Source organism: Mytilus edulis, chromosome 14, assembly GCF_963676685.1.
Source record: "Mytilus edulis chromosome 14, xbMytEdul2.2, whole genome shotgun sequence".
NCBI classification, from domain to species: Eukaryota; Metazoa; Mollusca; class Bivalvia; order Mytilida; family Mytilidae; genus Mytilus; species Mytilus edulis.
The window spans coordinates 65,317,616-65,342,205 of NC_092357.1; the positions used below are offsets into that span (position 1 = coordinate 65,317,616).

The following is a 24,590-nucleotide window of genomic DNA, read 5'->3' on the forward strand; positions in this document are numbered from 1 at the left end:
TATGTGTATTTCTAATGACTTATACTCAACATCTGAAATACAGGTACAGTTTGAATATTATTATAAATAATAACTTCACAAAATCACAATAAATAATAACAAATCACAAAATCACAACTAAAAACAAAACAAAAATCGATATTCTTTATTCTGTCATGGCAAAAAGTCATGCATATGCTTTATCCAAGATCACGATTTTATGATAATTGATAAAAAAAATTGCGGGCAGTGCTAAAATACTTAGACTGCATTACTCCCAATGCGTTTTATAGTTTTGTTACTGATCTTTTTTCCGAATTAAACTCGATGCTCACATGTTTAAAAAATTGTTACAACAAATGCAGAATGAGGTTATTGAAAAGTCAAACAGAGCTTACAGTCTCATTGTCATAATGAGTTGCAAGGCGCAAAACATTAGACTGTAAACGATAGTTTTAAGATAAGCAGAACATACGCATTACCTGTTCAGCTTCTCGAGTTAAATGCCTTTAAAGATTTGAATGCATGTTCTTTACCCCACATATTAATATTTTTGTTAATTGTTAATTTTAAGACTCCCCGTTGTGCTTGAAAGATGTGACGTGTGAATATATTGCATACCCGTTTTGAAACGGTTCCGGTTTGCAATTTTGTTAGCAGCTTTCAAAATAAGCATTTGGGTGTGTAACTATTCATTTTGATCATTTTTTATAATATGATGTAATTGTTGATATTTGATATGTGTTTGCCTTAAATATACCTGTATAGACAAACTTTATACACTTTACCCAAACAAAAATTTTCGAATGCCGATTTAATCAAAATATACTATATGTGTAGGGTTTTTTGTTTGTTGTCGCTGAGTATATTAACAACTCTAATGATCGATTTTTCTGTCAAAATGATTTAAAGTGCACAGTAGGAGATATTTACCTGTGCTAAATATATCCAAAATATATGTACATTTTGTATGTATATCTACTCCATTAATAGTTGGATGGTTACTGACTTCCTTATACTGATCTAGATTTGGTAACAGCTGTTGATGTATAAAATACTTTTCGAATTGCAATTGTGTTGCATTAATCTACTAAATGCATGTGCTACTGAATTCTGCCAGAATAATGTTTCATATAGTTGTTGCATTATCTATGGTACAAATAAGAGGTACGTATGGTTTTGTTGGAGGTTGGGTTTGGGTTTATTCTTTGTTTTTTTAGCTAATTTTTTGGTCTAATTCGGTAATTTTAAACCATTTAAAGGAGTAAATTAATAGTATGGGTGTTAGTATGACTTAATATATATATTATATATACATAATATAACCTTCATATCGTCCGTAATTTAAACTGTTTACAGTACTAGTAGTATGATTTTTTCAAAATACTAAGTATTTTCTTATTCCAGGTATAGGTAACCTTAGCTATATATGGCACAACTTTTTGGAATTTTGGGTCTTTTATGCTCTTCAACTATATACTCGTTTGGCTTTATAACTATTTAATCTGAGCATCAATGATAAGTCTTATGTAGACGAAACACGCGCCTTGCGTATTAAATTTAAAGTCTGGTACCTTTGATTACTATTAACAAATTAAGGTAAAAGTTGAAAAAATTATCATTCACTGACGAAATTTCGGAATTAAGGTGGCTCGGGACTATTCGACTGCGCATAATTTCACGCATGAATTACAAAAGTATTTGTCTTAAATTTGACATAATTTTTCTAAATATTTTGATTGATTAGAAATGTTAAATCATTGTTGTTATGTGACTTATAGAATATTTTCGTTATTATCCGTATTTGTTAAAGGGTCAAAATGACATTTCAACCATTTTCACCATTTTCCCGCCAAAATTGGGTTTTAAGGCAAAATATTTTTTTTCCTTATCGGTGACCTATGTTTTTTTATTGGCTCATTCTTTGAAGCTGTATTCCAGCTTTCCATATTACAGTTTTGGACCAATTGTCATAGAACGTTTTTTTTTTGTAATTCCGATAAAAATATGTCAACACCTCTATTTTCCCTATCATTTTAGTAAAATCCTGCCAATTTTTTTTTTATTTTGAAACTGAGCAGCAAACTTCCTTAAAATGACAGTTTTTTTTTTGGATATTAAATGCAGAAAGAAATAGTCCAGGCGTGTCGGTAGTAGAGTTGCATGAATGCATGACACATACACAATGTCAGAAATAACACTTTAAGAATTGTTGAAATAAAGTTCGCTTAAAGCATTTCAGTGATTTAAGATCTATTTTTAACACTATTATGACATCCACGTAGAAAAATATAAAAATTGGCAGGATTTTACCAACTGAACAAGTTATTATTTTACCAAAACTATTCTAAGCAGCACATCTATGTTTACTTTTTCAAAATGATATTTAGATTGTTTATTTATTTAATAGTATCACCCACACGATTTCTGTTAGGAATAAGTATGTACTAGCAGGATTCCCTTGCTAGCATTTGAATATGATACCGAATATGATGTAACATGTGTAATGCATATATAAATAAAACTCTCTGCCTTATTTTCAAAAAGTTTGTCTTTCCATTTAACATTGGGGTTTCTATCTGTTATATTGAACAATTCTGACATGCATGTATTGTACACAAATATTTTATCTAGATAATATCTAGTTCAATTAAATAAAAATATATTTGAATAAGAATGAAGGCAGACAATTTATTTGTGAAAAATATATTGGCAACTCCGACTAAATGAAATTAGAATGCACAAAAATCAAAATCACAAAAATACTGAACTTTGAGGAAATACCCTTATCAAATGGCAAAAAAAGCTGAAACATACGAAAAAACGAATGGTGAAAAACTGTCATACATGTGTTCCTGACTTTGCACAAGCATTTTCTAATGAAAAAAATGGTGGATAAAAACTGGTTTGATACATGTAGATAGATAAACCTCTCACTTCTATGAGTCGCATAATGGACAGTTTAAATAAGTGTACATCTTGTCTGATTTTTTTTCATTTCTATCTAACCTACAGGATTAAGTACATGGCTCTATGTGTTGAAATGAATGATAGTGTAGATTAATGTTAAATGATAGTCAAAAAGTTGCAATGGTCTTTCTCATGCTAAATTTCTAAATTAATCAAATGTACTTTATCAAAACATCTTCTATCTTATATTCCCTAGACTAATTTAAGATTTTCCTATACAACAATAATAAATATGTGAGAGTACAAATTAAATAGGTTTTTTTTAAGTTGGACTCCTTCTTGTCCTTTAAATTTGAATCTGCATATTTTGTATTTATTTATGTTACTCTACATCCTGAAAAATAAAAAAGTACATGATGTACCATTGTTTATTCTCTCCTCAATAGTATACCATGCATTTTCTTATTGGTTGATTTTGTGAAGGCATTTGGTTCCACATCTTGTTTTTGTTTATCAATGTTTGCTTATTTCGTCACTTTCTTAATTTTTCAGCTTACCTTTTCTTATTTCTTATGGATACTTTCCTTCCTGATATCCACCTTCCTCTTTTTCAGTGTTCCAAAATTAGGAATCATTATAGAATTGATTTTCTGTTTCCTGCTGAATAAATGCTATGAAATATTTTAAGAGAAATTGTTAACAATGAACTTCAAATGATACCTTTGATAATGGAAGAAAATTATCTAAGTTCATAATTTTATTCAGCAGATTCTAATTTTGTTTTCAATGGTTTTACACTAATCTTTTTGGGGGCCCTATATTAGTATATAGCATACTGTTCCTTGTGAGCCAACCCTTCGTGTGGAAGACCGTACTTTGACATATGAATGGTTTACTTTTACAAATTGTGACTTGGATCGAGAGTTATCTTATTTGCACTCATACCACATCTTCCTATGTCTATCTAGTAGAAAAAAAAACAGTATTGTCATATCAGTACAGAAGTACCGTCATTCGACGATCAAGGTCTCTTCGATAATGCTCAAATGATGTTATGAAAATAACATGTGTGTTACATGATTCTGTTATAATATAATGTACGGTGCATAAGAATTATTCATCTTGATAAATCTTTCTTCTTATCTTATGAGCAATTCATTCACGTTTAAAATTAGCTTTTATTAGTTTTATGTACAGGGTATTTTAACAATACGTTTTTTTTTATTTATTTCAGGTGTTCTTTCTTGTAACGTCCATCTGTGTTTAACGTGGCAAGCTCAAAAGGAGAACATAACTTTTAAATGTAGGGTAAGCCAGCTTCAATGGAAAGTTTATTTCTACAATCCTGAAAATGATGAACAAGGACACTGTTTAAGTCCAATACCATTCTCTACATGTTTTTCGTCACATAACAATATTACACAGGATCTTAAAACAAACACAACCTTGCTCGTTATTCACAGAGAAGTAGACAGCAGACTTGATGGATCTTGGAAATGTATTCATGGAACAAAGAGGGATGAGGCTATTGTCAATGTAACTGTCATTCACAAAGGTAATATGACTTCATACAGAGGGTGCATTTTGATTGCGTACCACAAACAAATTGCTATAAGGTCAATATATACAAAACCATTCATTTGACTAACAGTCTCGTGTTTTTGTTGTTTTCGTTATATTTTATTTTCTATTGTTGCAGGTTATATGGAAAATACAAAACATACCCCATAAACATAATACTGAATAAACAGTACCTAGTACGTATAATTTGCACTAAGTATCCTTTCAATGACATGTTATCATTTCGAGTATTCGATAAAATCAATTCCGAATGTCTAGTTATAGGTACTTGTATATCAAATCTGATATTGTTTTGCGAATTCTGTTCAAAATAAATACCTTTTGTTGTTTTTGAACAGAAGGTTATTACCTGTTGACATTCTTATTGTTCATGCTTGATATATTATTATCTTATTTATTAGGACTTGGGTTCTGCTAGTCCGGAAACGTTTGGTATAAACTATATTAATAAAAACACACCATACAAATTTGTATACCTGATATCGTCATTTCTCGTGCTTTAATGACCACCTCTGAAATCCAGAAAGTAAAGGTCGCTTAGGTCATTTAAATTTGTTGACAATAAGTTAAACTGCAATGGGTTTTTTGGATTTATGTATACAGTTGGATAGAGGCTTCCCTGAAAATGAACTTTCCTTATCAATAATATTAATAGGTATCAATGTTTTTTTTATACAAATTTAGTTATAGCATTGCTAAATGTGTTAACACTATTGTATTGTTAACACACTACGATCTCTTAGTGATCCTCCTCCGCTGCTCCATTTTCTCATTTTACCAAATATTGACAATCTTGTGATCATTTATGAAACTTGTAGGATTCTGTTTTATTTTAATTTGATAATTGTGTACATTATAAATTATTGTATGCTATTAATTTGGTTTGTTCTGTAAAAAGAAACACTTGCTTTCCAACGCACATGTCTTAAGTACTTGTTTAATAATAAATAATTAAATAATATTTGAAAAAATATTCTAAATTTACAAATTTTACAGATTAAAACAAATCCAGTTCCTCTTTGTACTTTAATCAGCGATAATATATTTGTAAATGTGGTGTTATATGTAAATTTTATTTTTTAGTAAAAGTCAAAAGAGTAACTTATAATGGTAAGTAAATTTCTTTAAACATGTGTATGTGAGTTTCCATTTAATGTAAATGTTAAGAGATTGCACAAAATAGGGGCACATCAAAATATAATTAAAACAAACAGAAAAGTTTCAAAATAGGCAGACAAAACCATGTTCAAAGTAAAATAACATGCATAACAATAAAAAAATATTCTTAGATGGAGAAACCCCAATTTTCAATATAAATTCCTTGAACTTTATTTTGCACAAACGTTTTGTCTTTTTTACATTGTATTACTAATTTTCTTTAAATTAGTATTTCAATACGGCATGCAAGGTTCATAATCTGGTTTTGTTTATTCTATGTGTCTTTAAATGCATAAACCATATGTTTGTATTAACTGTTCCCATGTATATATTCGTACAACTGCAAGCTACAAGTGTATTCTACGATTGGTAGACGATGACTTCCTGCGTCAAAGGATCAGATGGCAAGTATATTGCAGAATGACAAATATTACGATTCAATATTTTTCTAAAAATGCTGAACGTAAGGGGCATCAAACGATATCCACGGAACTCTTCGTGCTCCTTAAATATTGTTTAAATAACCAAAGAAATACTTGTCTAAGATCACCAATTTGTATAGCGTTACAGAAAACAACAATCAGGAAAGTTAGAAAAGTATATTTAACAATCTAACAAACGCTTAAAACCGTAAACTTAATATATCCAACCAGTCAAGTAAACCAAAACAAACAACATGGCTGACATCAACTCATATTCCGATGTGGTTTCACAACCAGCATATCATAAACATACCAACTTTTACCCGATACATGAAGGTCTTGAGGAACTGAGGTCAGTAAAACCGGTATTCATTTTAGAAACAGATTTATTTGGCAATACAGAACTCCAACAAAAAGACTTCTTACAACATGAAGAAGTTTACCAAAGTATCGGTTCAGAGGTACCCAGATTCCAAATGAAAGGGTTACAAAGAGTGAAGGGAATGTGGCGTATTTATCTTGCACAAAAATTAGCAAGAGATCACCTCCTTACAAGAGGTGTATCTATACGTAACAAATTTTTAACAGTATACGATAAAAACTTAAGAATCCCTCAAGCTTAGCAACACCCAGAATACCTCCGAGTACGTGTGTCCAACATTCCATTATCAGCTGAGGACGGTATGATCTTCTCGTTCTTCCAATCTATCGGCGTAGTCGTTACTAGCTATTTCAGAGAGAGAGTGAGAATAGATGGCGAAATGACTGACTGCCAATCTGGAGACAGAATCTTTTATGTCGAACCATTGGAGGGCACACTACCCAGATTCACAAGGATAAGCAAGTATAATGCCAAAATATATTACAAAGGCCAAATCTTCATAAATGCACATATTACTCGTCAAAAATGCCTGAAAAAGGGACACAAACAAGACAAATGCCAAAACGATTGGGTTTGTAATAAATGTGGGAAAGAAGGGCATAAAGCAAAAGAATGCCAAACTCCTAGTAAAACAGCACCAGACAATGACACTCCTAGTAAAGCAGCATCAGACAATGAAGCAAATAAATCAGATGACCAGTCTGATTCTAGTGAGAGTGAAAGTGGGGAAGAGACTGACATTGGTGATCATGTTGATCACAGTGAAACCCCACCTTTACAGTCCATATTGCTACCTACAGAAGCAATAACAGCAACAACAACAGCTATCAGTAAAGTCATCACAGAAATTGATCCTGATTTACAGGAGAAAAAAACAAGAAAAAAGAAAAACAAAGACAAAACAAAAAACAAGCCAAAAGTTGAATCAAAGTGACCAATTGACAAATTCATTGTAAACCCTGAATCAACAACACCAGTACAAAAACAGGGGAAAAGACCAGCAACAACCCCTACAGATGAATATCACAACAGACAAGAACAGTTTCCATATACCATTTCCTTTCAAAATATATTATCCACACAACAATGCCTAAGTCAATGGACACAATAATGTGTACTTGTACAAATATCTGTATATACTTCTATTTTATATATATTTATAAAAAACAATTAAAAAAATATGTGGCAGTGTATGATACAATCACATTAGACTGTATATACTCTGCACAAAACAAATAGAGCAATAAATTCTATATAGATTGTTGTCAATATAATATGTATAGATCAATGAAACTACTCCTTTGTTTTCATATGAAATAACTAGTATAGTTATATATACATATTTAATATTTTGTGTTTCAATGTACCACAATATCAATATGTGCGCTATGTCGTATAATCCTGTAAACAGAAAAGCAATAGCACTCTACTATATTTATATAGATATGCAAATTAATTACATCGCCATTTCCACACACCTGTATACAAAATGTAAACAAATCAGTTTGATCTATTTATACCTGTTTTTATATACAGATATTATCCTTTTTTAGTTGTAGCCTCAAAAGTTTCCATTCATGTATTATGTCTTCATTTTTTTTAATTATTTGCATCAAGATCTCCGTGGCCTGCTAAATATCTGTATAATTAAAGTCAAGCCCCGTAAACAAAATAATTGTAATATCTGTACTGTTATCATAAGCATGTGAAAGTATTTGATAATAATCTCCCGTTGTTTTTGCTACTCGTTTAGTAATGTCTTTATTTCTGAAAAGTGTTTTAAAAATATACAATTAACGAAAAATAAATTCAATACTCACCAATTTAGAAAGATATATATTACATCCATCACATTTATATACTTCTATGTACGGTATATTAGTCTATTAAAGTTAATCCTCGTGCGAATTAATCGTTTTACATGTGAAGGTCACTATATTTTACCACCTAACAATTCTAAATATAGAAATAGGTGGAAACCTATTTAAGTCGGTCAATATGAAATTAAAACTATGTGTGTACATGTAATTATACTTAGTCTAGCAACTCACACAGTCAAAGCTAAACATGTCATTAGAGATGCAAATAATGTTTATGATTGTATTTTTATCTCTAAATTCTGTATATATTTGTATGTATATTCTGCTTTTATATTTGAAATACATGTATCAAATACTTTTTTTAAAACAAACCAAGATGTCACTTAATCCATTGCATATATGTTCTTTAAATTGTCAGGGGTTAAGAAAATATGAAAAAAAGAATTAGACTAAAAGAATGGATAAATCAACAAAAATGCAACATAATATTTTTACAAGAAACACATTTTTCGAACAGTTCAATAGATAAAGAATTTACGGGCGATTTATATCATAGTTTTGGAAGCACACAATCAAGAGGTGTTTCGATTTATATCAACCAAAAAATTAAATATGAAATCATAGATAAATATGTAGATCAAGACGGAAGAATTGTTTTAATCAACACAGAAATCGATAAAAAATATATTTACCTTTGTAAACCTGTATGCCCCAAACACATGTAAAGAAAGAAATATATTCTTTAAAAAAGCTTTAAGTGTCATTGAAAAATATAGCCTTGGTATAATTATCATAGGCGGTGATATGAATGAAACGCTTAATATAAAAGATAGAAAAAGTAATAGAAAAGATCAACAAAAAATAAAAAATAAGACAAATGGGCTAAAAACTCTGATAAAAAACTAAAAGTTATAGATATATGGATAGCAATATCAAAATCCAAATAAAACGCAATATACCTGGAAAAGAAAAAATAATGAAGTAGTTAGTGGAATTGATTATTTTCAAGTTAGTCAAGATGAAAGACCAAGAGTACTTAGCACTGATATACGACCTGCTACTATTCAATATACAGATCACTTAGCGATTTCACTTAAAATTAATCATTGTCAAGGGAACAAAGGAAAGGGATACTTCAAATTAAACAACAGTATTCTTAATGACGAATCATACAAAATAAAAATAAATACTTTGATAGATAAATATGAAAAATTAAGAAATAAAAAAAGTCTAGCGATCGTGTGGGATCTCTTTAAAATAAAAGTAAGAGAGAAAACTATAGAACATTGTAAATTAAAAGCTAAAGAGAAAAGAGACGAAATTACAAAACTCGAACAAAAACTTAAACTTTTGAATGAAATTCATGATAACAACCTGGATGGAAAAAATAATAATTTGCCAAATATAATATATTAAATAAATAAAACAGAAGAAACGCTACAAACTCTATATTCAGATAAAATAAAAGGGGCACAAATAAGATCACGAGATAAATGGATAGAAGAGGGCGAAAAAAATACAAAATATTTCTTGGGATTAGAAAAATCAAGACAAACAAGGAAAAACATTACTGCTATAAGGGACAGTAAAGGAGAAATAACAGAAGATCAAGGCAAAATATTAGAAACGGGGACAAATTATTATGTCAATTCATATAAGTCAACTAACCCTGATTTAAGAGAAATTGAAAATTATATGGAAAAAACTAAAATAAATTACAAATTAAGTACACAAGAAGGTAATAAAATTGACGGCAACCTGACAATAGAGGAATGTACACAATCTGTTTTTAAAATGAAACTTAATAAAACACCAGGTATCGATGGTCTCTCAATTGAATTTTATAGAGCTTTCTGGTCCAACTTACAAAACTTTGCTGTAGATGTTTTTAATAATTGCTAAGAAAAAAAAGGATTGACAAATTCTCAGAAACTAGGATTAATTACCCTTATATACAAGAAAAACGACCCATTAAATTTAGATAATTATAGACCAATTACCTTACTAAATGTAGATACCAAAATTATAGCATACTCTCTTGCACAAAGACTGAAACCAATATTGCATAAAATCATTCATAGTGATCAAAACGGTTATGTAAAAAACAGATATATTGGATTTAATATTAGACAAATCCAAGATATTATAGATTATTCGGAAAAATTCAATGTAGATGGAGCAATCCTATTTTTAGACTTCACAAAGGCATTTGACCCGCTAGAATGGGAATTTATGTATTGTTCTTTAAAGAAATTTGGTTTCCAGGAATCTCTTTTGAGATGGATAAATTCTTTATACACAGATATAAAGGGTTGCATATTAGATAATGGCTGGATTTCAAGACCCTTCAACATTGAGCGCGGAATCCGTCAAGGGTGTCCCGCGAGTTCTATTATTTTCGTAATTGCTGTTGAAATTTTAGCTAGTAGATCAAAACAAAATAAAAGTTTTAAAGGTTTTCAAATTAAACTAGATAATAAAACCCATACCTTAAAATTAAGCCAGCTTGCAGACGACACCACTTTATTTTTAAATTCAAAACAAGAAGTGTCTTTAACTCTGAATATTATAGAAATCTTTGGATCACTTTCAGGCCTAAAGCTTAACCGAAATAAAACAGAAGGAACATGGCTCGGCAATTTAAAGTCCTGCAAAGATAAAGTTGAAAACATTAATTTTACACAAAAACCTATAAAAGTTTTGGGAATATACTTTGGACTTAATAAAAATGAGTGTAAAAAATTAAACTTGCAACGACAATACGAAAAATCTTAAAAAAATAATTAAAGATTGGAATAAAAGAAATTTAACTATGTTAGGTAACTATTGTTAAATCATTAATCTTATCGAAGATTACTTACGTTGCATCTGTAACCGAAATTGATAACGAATACCTAGCAAAATTTAAAAAATTGATATACAGTTTTCTATGGAATAATTAATCAGAAAAAGTTAAAAGGGATATAATAAGTAAAAATTACCATGATGGCGGGCTTAAAATGATCTATCACCCAATTGGAAAGTCTTACCAAAACTTTATTTTGATAAATTTGGACAAGAATTCCTTATATTTAAAATGAATTTCAACAATATTAATTTGGTCTATAAACTGAAAGAACTAATTCCACAATTTTACTTAAGAACAATCATATCATGGATAAATTCAAAATCTGAAAAAGAATCAGATCATCTATCATATAAACAAATTAGACAGCAGCTTATATGGGGCAATAAAAATATCAAATTAAACGGTAAATGTCTCATTTTCAAAAACTGGATAAACAGTAAAATTCTTTTTTTAAATGACATTATTGATAATAAAGGAAATTTTAATCAAAACATGATCTTAGATAAACTTTCCTGTCATGCTAACTGGTTTTCAGAATATTCTAAATTAAGGAAAGCAATACCAAAACAGTGGTTACAAGAGCTAACTAAAGAAGAATCAATAAAAACAAAAGTTGCCATTGACTCCGAATATAAATTTAAAGATAAAAAAGGAAAAATGGTATCACTTAAAAACCTTTTCTCCAAAGACATTTACATCTCCCTCTTAAATAGATATTATGAAAAACCAATAGGATTTCAAAAATGGGACAACATATTTATCTTGGAAAACAACACAAACATAAGACAACAAATGCTAAATTATATCTTTTATTATATACAAGATAATAAAATCAAAATGTTAAGATGGAAATTTCTGCAATACATTTTACCAACCAAACAATTACTTGTCTCTTGGAAAATAACTAAACCTCCGCTATGTAATATTTGTGATGTCATCGAAGATTATGAGCACTACTTTTTAACATGCAAATTTCTGAAATCATTTTGGGATCAAATAAAACTATTACTTGATAAACTTAAAATAGGACATCATTTCATATCAATTAAATCACTTTTGTACGGATACAAAATAAACGATACAAGTTATTACAGTATTAATGATTTAATAACAATTATTCTTTTAACTGTATACAAAGGATACTATATATCCGAACAAAAAACAAAATCTTTGAAATTTTCAAAAAAGAATTTCTTCAATATCACGAAATAATGATAAATAAAGAAGGCAAATATGAAAAATTCCATAATCTGGTTGCAGCAAAAATTAAATTAATTTCATAAATTAGAATTTATAATACATCATATTATCATATTTCTATTCCGTTACATACATGTCATTATTACTATATATACATGTATATATTGTGCACTCAAAAAGTACTAACTTATCAATGAAATGCTATATACTAACGTTAACGAGGCCGGGATAAGGTACCGGTACTTCATGTGTCTCTAACAAATGTAAAATTCAAATAAAACATTATAATTTCAAAAAAAAAAAAAAAAAAAAAAACGAATGCTGAACGTCCTACACGTTAATTTATGGTCTTTGTCGGACATATTGTTTTTCATGATTAATAAAAGCTTGATTAAATTTACAATTTATCAAGATGGAAATATCCACTACACTTAGACTGACAATCTGATTGACTTTTGTATTAGACTTGAAGGCAAGCTCTGATTTCTATAGTTTCAATAACAGAATAATTCCATGAATTTACATGTAAAACATACACACAGAAAAGCTGCCAAAATATACAAATTGCATTGACGGTACCATTTTTAAATAATAGTTCTATTTTGATTTCTTGATTGTCGACATATTTGTTTCGTTTATAAAGACGTATTTTCAACAAACAATCAGTATTCTTTCTGTGCTCCTCGTCCTTGTTTCTTCATTCACATGAGACTGACTTCATTAGGGGCTTTTTTTTGCGAAAACAAATCTATCAAATCCTGTAATTTCACTTTTCGCTACATAGATGATGTCCTATTGCAATGTTTTTTTGTGTATTTCTCTGTCTTGAATGTTGTTGCATTTATTTGTACTATAGTCCTGGCGTGTAATGTTGTACTTTTAGTATTATGTTTAGCAATGCCATAAAAGCGCGAGATTAAGCCGCAAAAGCAGGTTCAACCCCCAGGTTTTCTTAAACTGTGCTGTGCCAAGTCAGGAAAATGGCTGCTGTTATCTTATAGTTCGTTTCTGTGTGTGTTATCGATTTGGTTTTTGTTTTGATTCGCTAATTGTTTACTATAAATAGATATAGGAAGATGTGGTGTGAGTGCCAATGAGACAACTCTCCATCCAAATAACAATTTATAAAAGTAAACCATTATGGGTCAATGTACGGCCTTCAACAGGGATCCTTGGCTCACACCGAACAACAAGCTATAAAGGGCCCCAAATATTACTAGTGTAATGAACATTATCATGATTATCATATACTATATATTATATAGAAAAATGACTTTAAAAAATGAGGTCACCGTTCATTTACGCTCACAGTTTGCCTTCGAAAGAACCCTATATTTTTGTAATGGTACTTTTTTTCTGTTGAATAATAGGAGAAATAGAGGTAATATCAAAATAAAAAATGAACTTAAGGTAGATGGGGTGTCTAAGTTATAATCCATAGAATTTTTTAATAATGTTCCAAAATGTAGTTTATATCATGCTTTAAAAAAAATAATAAAAAGAATTGGTCACGGGGCTTATTTTCAAGCTACACGGTATTCAAAATTGACAGATTTTGTATAGATTATGCATGGAAAACCCAATGTTCTGCAATAAATCGTAAACTACACTAAAGAATTTTGAAATAACATATGAGAAGATAGCTTTAATAGTATGCTTTTAGTTAAGAAAAAGAAAAAATGGGGTCACCGGACCCGTTTTCTTGCTGCATAATAATTAATTATCAAAGGTACCAGGATTATAATTTACGCTACATAAGACTCATCAGTGAGGCTCAGATCAAAATAGTTATACAGCCAAATAAGTTAAAAGTTCAGGAGCATTATGGAACCAAAATTCCCAAAACTTGTGCCAAATACGGCTATGCTAATCTATTCCTGGGATTAGAAAATCCTTAGTATTTCGAAAAATTCAAAGTTTTGTAACAGGAAATTTTTTTAAATGACCATATAATTGATATTCATGTCAATACCGAAGTGCTGACTACTGGGCTGGTGATACCCCAGAGACGAAACGTCCACCAGCAGTGACATCGACCCAGTGGTGTAAATAGTTATCAAAGGTATCAAGATTATAATTTAATACGCCAGATGCGCGTTTCGTCTACATAAGGCTCATCATAATAAAATAGGTAACTTCCCAAATATATTGTAAAAGTACCTTTATCTGAATTATCTGGTCTTGCATTATGTGGCAGAGTTGGAAAAAAATAATCAAACAAAAGTTTTCTGTTTTGTGTAAAATACAACCATACATATGATAAAACATGTCATTTTCTACATTGAAATGAAAGTTCTCACACATGAATTTCCTACTACTCTCAAAGTTTGCACATTCTATTAAAGATCTAGACCTTGTTTTCTTGTATTTCTAAATCCAAGATGGAGGAAAACTACCTATCTATCTTTATTACAGAAATCGCTAAACTTTTACATTTTTTTAGTTTTAGTACAGTTTATTTGAAAACAAAAAATATAGGTATCGGAGGAGTAAAACACAACTATATCAATAATGGTATTTTGAATCAAAGGGAGATAATTTGGAGTTTTTTAATCAATAAACATTTTAAATAAAATTGAGAATGGAAAAGGGGAATGTGTCAAAGAGACAACAACCCGACCATAGAAAAAACAACAGCAGGAGGTCACCAACAGGTCTTCAATGTATCGAGAAATTCCCGCACCCGGAGGCGTCCTTCAGCTAGCACCTAAACATATGTATACTAGTTCAGTGATAATGAACGCCATACTAATTTCCAAATTGTACACAAGAAACTAAAATTAAAATAATACAAGACTAACAAATGCCAGAGGCTCCTGACTTGGGACAGGCGCAAAAATGCGGCGGGGTTAAACATGTTTGTGAGATCTCAACCCTCCCCCTATACCTCTAGCCAATGTAGAAAAGTAAACGCATAATAATACGCACATTAAAATTCAAAGTACCCATTATTTGAACCTTAGTGTTGCTCATCTTTAGTGAGCTCTGTTAAAGTGTTATGGATTTTTCAGTGCTTTTGTCGATTTTTGCAAAATTTGATGACTAAGTTGAACTCATCTATCCAATCGAACTAGACACCACCAAAGAAAACAACAGGGACAGTTAAATCTGCCTCATATTTTGTCTTAAATCTAACAATGGTACAATGAGGGTTGATTGAAAAAAAAATTACGACAAAAGAGATAGTTAAAGCTTCCTTATTGTGAATTATCTATTTCTATGTGGCAACATCCCAGCAGGAAAAGTACATTTAAACAAGTCACAATTCTAAGACAGATTCATTAATTTGATCACCAGTTAAAGTGAAACACAGCTGAAAACACATATTTTTTTCATACACTTTAAAACATATATCAACTGAAATGGGGTAAAAGACAAATTAACAAAAACAAGTGAATATACATTTCATCTATAACACAATGTACATACAAAAAAATATAATAAAACAAGGGGAAGGGTGTAAACAAATATCAGAAAAAAAACCATAATCTGACACAAAATACCGCCAAAAGAAATGTACACAGTAAAATAAAATAATAGTTTTGAAGTAAGGTATTCAATGGAGTACAGAAATGTATATTATAAAAAAAAATTATTTTGTTGTTCATGGTATCAAACAGAAGTGGAAATTTATCATCATATAAAACACTCATTAAAGTTGGAAAAAGTCAAAAATAGCGATAAGAGAAATTAAAATAAGTTAGCAGTAAATTAAACAAATGCATTACAAATTGTATTAACAGGTCAAAGTAAGACTAAGTTTGGTTTTATTTAGTTTATGATATCTTTCAGAGGATTGCTCTGAGGAAAATATGGCATGGACATTCGTCGGTGGTATAATATGCTTTATTTTACTTCTTGTCACAAGGACAATTCTAAAAATATCATCTGACAACAAAAGTAAGTACATGTTGAAGTTTTAATAGATTCATGCAGTATAAATGGTGTCTTTGTTGTGTCTTCTAAACTGTGCATCGTCTGATTAATAGTGTATGACTGTCGGATTTGTTTTCCGCTTGGCATTATCCCGTTTTTTGTAAAACGAATTTCTTAATTACTTAATTAACAGTTTAAAAGTAAAACAGCAAAATATCAAACTGCAAGAATAATTTAAAACGGAAATTCTGCCATAATTGTTCTGTTTTACAAAAGCGAATAAAATTCTGCAATTTGAATGCTGGACTGAATAGGATTTATCTATTTAGACCTGATGAAATAAAATATAACAATAGTCCACAATTAGTCAAAGAAAGGCGAAAGATACAAAAGCTATATTCAAAATCATATGTTAAACATAAAGTGACACCATTATGGCTTAATACGAAAAAGACCAACACACAAATAACAAACCTCAACATAGAAATCTAAAGACGGAGCAACACGAACCCAACCAAACCCTGGAAGTGATCTGAAATGTGCAAAAATACAACTCTCGTAAAGGTCTGTGACTGCAAATCATCAAAAGCAGACACATCAAGTACAAACATTATGAGTATAGAAATCGCTATGAACAAACAATGTGTAACGATGAACATCATAAAGCCGATTTCTTTAAAAGCATTTGTATTCTCTGAATCGCAATTGAAAATGTGACGCATAATTAAAGCACTTTCATACATCCGTTAAAGCAATAACACATCATGTTGATAAGTCAGGGGCATTACTTAAACAAGTAACAATTAAAATTACCTATTCAAGTAATGTTGAAAACGAGGCTATTTTAAAAATTACTTATATAAGTAACTTTTCTGAATATTATTTTTATAGGTGTCCAATAATACAGATTTTACAGTCATCTGGTTATTTTTCCCTTGACATATTAAATCTAATCCTTCTGAAACACTAATTAACTTTCTGACGCACTTATCTTTCATACCGACGCTTCTTGGTCAAAGATTGGTATCTTGGGACAATTAAATTCTCATTTTTCCCCAAAATCTTGAAGATAGACTGATATAAATAGATAAATACTTGTGAATTGATTAAGACTTGAAGTTATTTATAATTTGTAACCCAAACCAAGTACACATGTTCCTTAAATAAGTTTTAATACTAATTTTATTAAAAATGTATCAAATAACTTATTCGAGTAATATTTTTGTCATAATTTTTAAAGTAACCCTTCATCTCTATAATCCTCTCAAATATAATAAATTCTTAACTTTATGATATGAAATTATGTAAAAACTCATCAAAACTACATTAAGTCTATGTTTTATTGAAATTTAAAATAACTCTATTAAGTATTTTTTTATTTTCAAAAACAAAAATTACTTGTTTAAGTAATGCCCCTGACTGTTGATTCTATTGTATTTGAAATTTTCTAATATTTTTATTTCATTCCAAGACGATTGCTATGAAAAGCTGTGTAAACTGTGTAAAAGAAAACATATATGTGGTAGCTGTTGTGTGTTTAGCTCAAAACTATATTATGGTAATTTATTCATTTTATGTTCATTATAAAAATGGAAAGACAAACATATGTCAATCGTTAATAACTGTATAAAGGGTAAAAATGTAATTATATCTCCAGTGATAAGTCTCATTCACAAAAACGTTTGTGGCTGCCACAAGTGAAATAAATCCGTACTGGGTCATGTATAATGTGCATAATCCATTACTATCAAAGTTCTTTGAACTTTCGGTTTGCTTAGTGCATCGTTGTAATATTGGACCGTCATTGATCCAGATCAGAATTAAGAAACTGAGTGTGTCTATCAATACTCATGATACATCAATATTTAAAAACCCAAATATTGCAAAACACTTGCCCTATCTCAATGACAAACATGTTGTTGTCCCCGCTGATAAAGACCCAAACAACAGCGTTTTTGTGTGTAAATCTCATTACATAAACTGCTTGATAAATATATTGAGTATGGAAAATTCACTTTGAAACTCCACATATACCCTCACGACACTTATCAAAGAGGAAATCCTGGATAATCATAGGTCTGTTCTATATTTTTTTAATTTCAACCAAAGATAAAGAACTGGATCTTCCATCATTGTATTGGATACCAAAACTACATAATTGTCCTTACAAAGAACGGTATATAGCTGGATCTTCACTAAACCTTTTTCTTAATTAATAACATCTATTGTATCAGCAAGCAATCTGGTTGAACTGAACATGCAACATATGCGCGTGCTATATTTTTTTGTTCAACATGATATTTCCTTTAGTGTGTTTAGATATTTCAACAGACAGACCGAACAGTTAACATATGCATGTGCGATATTTTGTTGTTACATGTGTATTGAAGTGTGTTTGATTATATCAATAGACAGTCTCAATAAAAATGGGCCAAAAAGCTAACAAACAAGTCCAAACAAAGCCATGGCAAGACATCACTGCGAAATATTTAACCCTTCAAAAATATTCACTTTAGAAAAACAAACGGTTTTAATAATACAGGTAAATCTTGAAGTTTATACAAATTTAGTAAGAAGAAGTGAAACTTTATATAAACAGTATCAACAGGTCAAATTAACAAGAAATACGATTTGAGACTACTCACAGTTACTGACAGCTAGTTAAAAGCCAACCACAATTAATAATAAAAAATCATGCATCAGAGACTAAAATCAACTAAACACATCCCAGAGATTTAGTATTTTCACGTTATGAACAGTCAGAGAAGACATGACTTGTGCAATGACAAAACACAATGTATCGACAGATAGTAGGATAGTGAGGAGCGACTTCTATAGAGATAAAAATTAACGTGTCTGTGTCTCTATACATCCCAGCTCAAAAGAAGATACAATTGAGTTATGTTTTAATTAGCTAATGACAAAATCGATATTAGTGCCAATGTAAACTATATTCAGAGATCTAATTACAATAGTCTATTAAAGTCAAGGTTGTAGGTTATATTTGAGTTAGTCGTGAAAGCGTACTAGTGATTCTTTATCAACTATTTAAACAATAACGTCCTATTAACTGCATATGATAGTGGATACCTGAGCACTTGGTCCAATAAATGGTGTATATCTAAAAAAAAAACAAAAAAACACCAACACAGGATAACAACATTAATAAGTAGGTGGTGTAAAACCGGTATATGCTACCGGTATACCTTATACAACAAAATATGCTAGAGACGGGCATATCAATAGTTGCGATGTTATAGAGCATAGATTCAAATATAAATTCGTATCCTACTCTAGATTTTTACGAGAAAAGCTGTTTAATACATACAAAATCTATTTGAAAGGTTCATAGATAGTATCTAATCTAGTTTCCAAATGTCTCTTTCATAGAACATTTCTTTCACTAACGATTGATATTGAATCTTTATCTAAAAGAAGTATATTTTGGGTTTTTTTCAGCCATTTGGATATTATGCACTGGTATACTATTTGTTATTGGAGTTGTTTCTGTTCCGTTCTTTACAGGAAAATGGATGCACCATTGCACAGGTAAATACATACATATACGAATAAGATTATGTAAATGAAATATTCAACAAAACATCTGTTCCATTCTATAGTTATGTTTTTAGTTTTTCTCGATAGCATATAATTTTAAGATAAATATATCTGACTTTTGTACAATTTATCTACAAATCATCTATATTAATTCACTTTCTCTGGTCGTATGACGAATAAAAAATATCTTGCATAAGACATGTCTTTGGAAAGTATGATAATATCAAAGAATCATTGAAACTTTTGAGTGAAAGTCCAAGATAGAGTTGCAACGCCATTCCAAAATACGAAATGAAACTAAACAATAAACAACATTTCATAAACAATATATAACAACTTAACGTCAAATCCAACTTACAACCTGATGTGATCAAACGTGCTAAGGAAAATTAGGCAGATCCTGTTCAACGTATCATTCATGTTATGTCGCATTAAAAAAAAAGAGGACTAAATTGTAGTGATGATAACTGAAACAAATCCATTGAGTTCCACTAGTCATACACTACCAGGTTGAACTTATCATCCACCAATCATACACTACTAACTTACCTTTCACAAATGATACACTACTGACATACCTTCTGTCGATCAAACACTTCTATTTTTGTGTTTTTACTTTTTTCTAACTTACCTATCACTAATCATAAATTACCTCTGTATCTTAAATTCAATATTCGTATTTGATTTTTGATTGCTATGAAGAATGCATTTGATTGTTTAAATTCTTGACTCATAATTTACCATAATGAACCTGGTAGAAAAGTTCAATAATTCACTGTTTCACTCTTACTGCAGATTGTATAGACTAAATAAGTTTTGTCATTTAATAAACTAAACAGTTCAGTGAAAACTCTTAAAACTTTATTTATTGCAGATAAGCACTATTTTGCACTGTTTGGCTGTTTCGTAGTTTTGTTCCTCGGAATATGTTGGTCATTTCCAAAAAAAGGTTTGTTCACTTTTCATATTTTCACATTGCAATTTCAGTTGTATTCACATGTTGTAATTTATACAAACATAATACAGTACATAAATTAATATTTTCTAACAACTACTACGGGTATTACATGTTTTAAAACTGGCCGAATATGTTTAAATAACAAAAACAGTACCAATTTTTTTCTGAATTTGATGTGCAGTTTGAAAACAAATGTATGAATATCGAGTACATAGTTTTTGAAGAGTAAGGAATAATGGCTTTGCATAAGGTAGATATACTTTTTATTGTCTCAAATATTTAATTTTTCTAATTTTGTTATAGAAAACATATATATTAAAATTTCCATATAACACATCATCGAAATGACAAGTGTAATATAAACCAAGCGAGAAAACCAACGTACTAAACGATGAACAACAAACGAAAATAATAGTCAGCATCAAATAACAACCACTGAATTAGAGGCTCTGGATTTGGGAGAGGCACATACATTTAAAGACCGATGTTGTTACATTCAGTAAAATATTTTACACACAGGACAAGTATTGCTTCATATATATTTAGATAACTCTATTTCTTCTTAAATAACGATTAATCATTTTATTTTTTGCCAGAAGTGTCATTACCTAAGCCGCCATCGGCTGACATGGCTGAAGTAGATGATGCCCAAAGGGTATGAATGCGTTCTCTGTTTTTTTTTCAATGATCAATAGACGAGAAAAGAACAACATGATGCAAAAAAAGAAATTACATCCAAACACAAGTCACACACAAAACAATCAATAAAGGAGAACTCATCCATCAGAAACGTGTTTTTTTAAGGTGGTACCTAACACTTTAACGAAAATTAATTTGGCTCGTTTAATTTTCTTAAAATGTTAACAAAGTATTAACTTTCACCCTTTGACAAAAATATAAAAATTTCAAAAAATGTAAACCAACCGTTTATTCAGAAAAATTACACTGTTTATATAGCAGTTTCACAAACACTTATTTTGATCATTGAGAAGCTTAATATTCCCTTATGAACACAACGTCCTTAAACGTTCAGCTGATTTTACAGAGTTATTTACCTGTAGTGTTGGGTACCATCTTAATGTGTTTTGAACAGATATATCATATAATCATGATAATTGAGGGTTATATTTCTCGCAAATACCCCTCCATAACATTATATATCTGTTTAAGTACATCGAAACAGATTTAGATTGAACCTCTTTGTACAGGTGATGGGAAATCTTTTTTGTTTAGTAGTTAGCTGTATGTAATTCATAAACATTCTGATGCATAATTTTGAGGTTAAGGTGGAATTGGAGTCTAAAATAAAAATGATAGAATTTGTTCATACTTTGCCAAAACGTAGTATCTATTTATATATATTCAAAAATATACTAAAAATGATAGATCACCGTGCATTTTCTCAAGCTACAGGTTGTGACCAAATGACACATTTTGTATGGATTATACAAGGGAAAAAACATTTTGTGATTAAACATAAACAAAATGATAGAATTGTAAAAATAATTTAGAAAAAGATAGCTTTCAGACAATACTTTGAGAATATCAAAAGAAAAGATTGGGTCGTCGACGTTTTTTTCCGGCTAAAAAACAAAATAGGAAAATTCCATGTAGATTACTTCAGAAAATGCACTGTTTAAGAGTTACCTCCCCTTAAAATGCCAATTTAAAAACAACCAAAAATAATCTAATCTTGTAAAAATATTAATATTAATAAGTCATATTCTTATAAATTGGTTCTTTTAAATGAAAATTCCCATTGAATATCTGCATTTTTGCAATAAATTTTGCTAACTTGATAGAAAATCTTGACCTAGGGTTCTATGTTTTATACCATTCAAGATGGCGAAAGACACCCATACCGCTATAAGTAGATATTATCATAGAACCGCAGGAATTATGCATTATACTATTAGTGTTATCGAGCTGTCCTAATGTAACGTCATATCCAATAATTTTGACGGAACGAGACTCACCAGGGTAAAAAAGGAATATCCAAAATAGCAAATACCGCCGCATCGAGGGAATTTGAGGCATATTCACTGGCAGTGGTGAAAACAGGCATATTCGATTGAAATAAGGAAAAAATGTTAGAATATGCAAATAAGACACAGAATACCAACCAATAAAATTTTTGTATTCTTATATCAGTTTTAATTAAATATAGAACTTGAATACTTGAAAGGTTCAGAGATTCAGCTTTAAATACCTGTTTTGTAGCTTTAATAAAATTTGTTACATTTTCTACATTTGTACCAAGTCAGGAATATGACAGTTCTTGTCCATTCGTTTTTGATGCGTTTTGTTATTTGATTTTGCCATGTGATTATGGACTTTCTAATTTGATTTTCCTCTAAGTTCAGTATTTTTGTGATTTTACCTTTTAATTAGTCAAATTGTAAAAAATTAAACATGTTAAACCCTACCTTGATTAACCATATATTAAGAAACAAGAGGAGAGCAGCCTTTCAGACTTAATGATACATTAAGCAATGATGACAATATAAGAAAATGAAAAGCAAATAAAAAAAGGAAAACTATCGCTGTCATTTCTTTTATTTTAAAAAGTAAAATCACAAGAAAACTGAACTTCCAGGATAATTCAGAAAGGAAAGTCCTTTATAAAATGAAAAATCAAAAGCTCAACCACATCAAACGAATGAATAACAATTATATTCCATACTTGGTACAGATATTTACTGGTGTAAAAAATGGTGGATTGAACATGGTTTTATATCTAGCTAAACCTCTCACTATGACAGTCGCATCAAATTTCTTTATATTGACAACGATGAGTGACCAAAACAAACAGAAACCCTAGGTATAAATGTCAAAAAAGAGGTAGAACAGTCAACTTTGGGTTGTCATCTCAATCTTTTTAAAAACAAACAAATTTAACATCCTCACTTTGCTTTTATAGTATACGTTTGTATTAATCTATGTGAAATCTATCCATAAAGGATTGAAATATTTTAAGGACTGGCGTAGAATCGTGCGTTTGACGTCACACGGATAGATATAAAATAATTTTGTCGTTCAAAGTATGACGGGATACATAAGTACAGAGTCACGTCAAATGATTATCACGAAAAACAACTTTAATTGTTTGATTACAATAGTCACAGCTTAGAACAAATCCATTTTTATTTACACAAAACATCTTAAAATCTTGCAAACATTGTATTTTTTGTCATTCACTAAAACAAATGTTATCAAACATTACATGCATGCATAATGATATTTTATATGAACTCTGTAGTCATGTTCTATATGTAGTTTTTATAGTATCTAGATTCAATGTCATGTAAGTAGTACCTTAATTAATAAATAAGGTTACTATAATAAATTATATTTAGTTCTTAAAGTAATTTAAATTTTGAGCCATTCACATTTTTTTTCAGAACTTATGTGACAACAATTGAACATAGCCTTAATATGTAGAAGACAGGCAAAAGATTAATAGAGACGTTTAATTGATGCTCGTGGTGCTCATTTTGATATTTGCTTTCTTTAAATTTTAGACAGCAATAATGTTACTAGTTTTTAAATTGTAACTATTTAGTTTGTGAGTTGACGGCTTAGTTAACAAATATTAATAAACACATACAGAACTATTTTGCCTGTGCTAGAAATAACTTCTGTGACGTCATGAAACAGGTGTAAATGTTATAGATTTATTATATGACATTGGAGGTATTCGGGACTGATATATTGAAGAGTCTTTTATTGGTCTTTTGAAATCTTTAAATGCTGCAATTGGGCTGAATAAAGAAACATCGGGTTTGTATTTTTTTCTCGTTTTTTTACAAATGATTACTAACAGCTTTTGATGGTCCATTTTTGTATATTACGGCATTATCGTTAAAACACACATTGACCCGAAAATTTGGATAGTATC

At 29.9% G+C, this 24,590-nt stretch overlaps 1 protein-coding gene across 1 annotated transcript; it reads left to right on the forward strand.

Moving 5' to 3' along the window:
- Positions 1-933: 933 nt before the first annotated feature.
- On the forward strand, positions 934-24,466 carry LOC139503572 (uncharacterized). Its single transcript, XM_071293372.1, has 9 exons — positions 934-1,146; positions 4,124-4,444; positions 5,554-5,580; positions 16,093-16,200; positions 17,648-17,734; positions 19,636-19,725; positions 20,609-20,683; positions 21,289-21,347; positions 24,094-24,466. Exons 1-9 carry the CDS (start codon positions 1,074-1,076, stop codon positions 24,112-24,114), a joined length of 861 nt encoding a protein of 286 aa, XP_071149473.1. The 5' UTR covers positions 934-1,073; the 3' UTR covers positions 24,115-24,466.
- Positions 24,467-24,590: the final 124 nt, after the last annotated feature.

Bases quoted from the DNA above. Each gene is read 5' to 3' on its own strand.
- LOC139503572 (XM_071293372.1), top strand. From the start codon at position 1,074: ATGCATGTGCTACTGAATTCTGCCAGAATAATGTTTCATATAGTTGTT. The intron at 4,445-5,553 runs GTAATATGACTT...TTTATTTTTTAG, and splicing joins TGTAACTGTCATTCACAAAG to TAAAAGTCAAAAGAGTAACT. The intron at 16,201-17,647 runs GTAAGTACATGT...TTTCATTCCAAG, and splicing joins AATATCATCTGACAACAAAA to ACGATTGCTATGAAAAGCTG.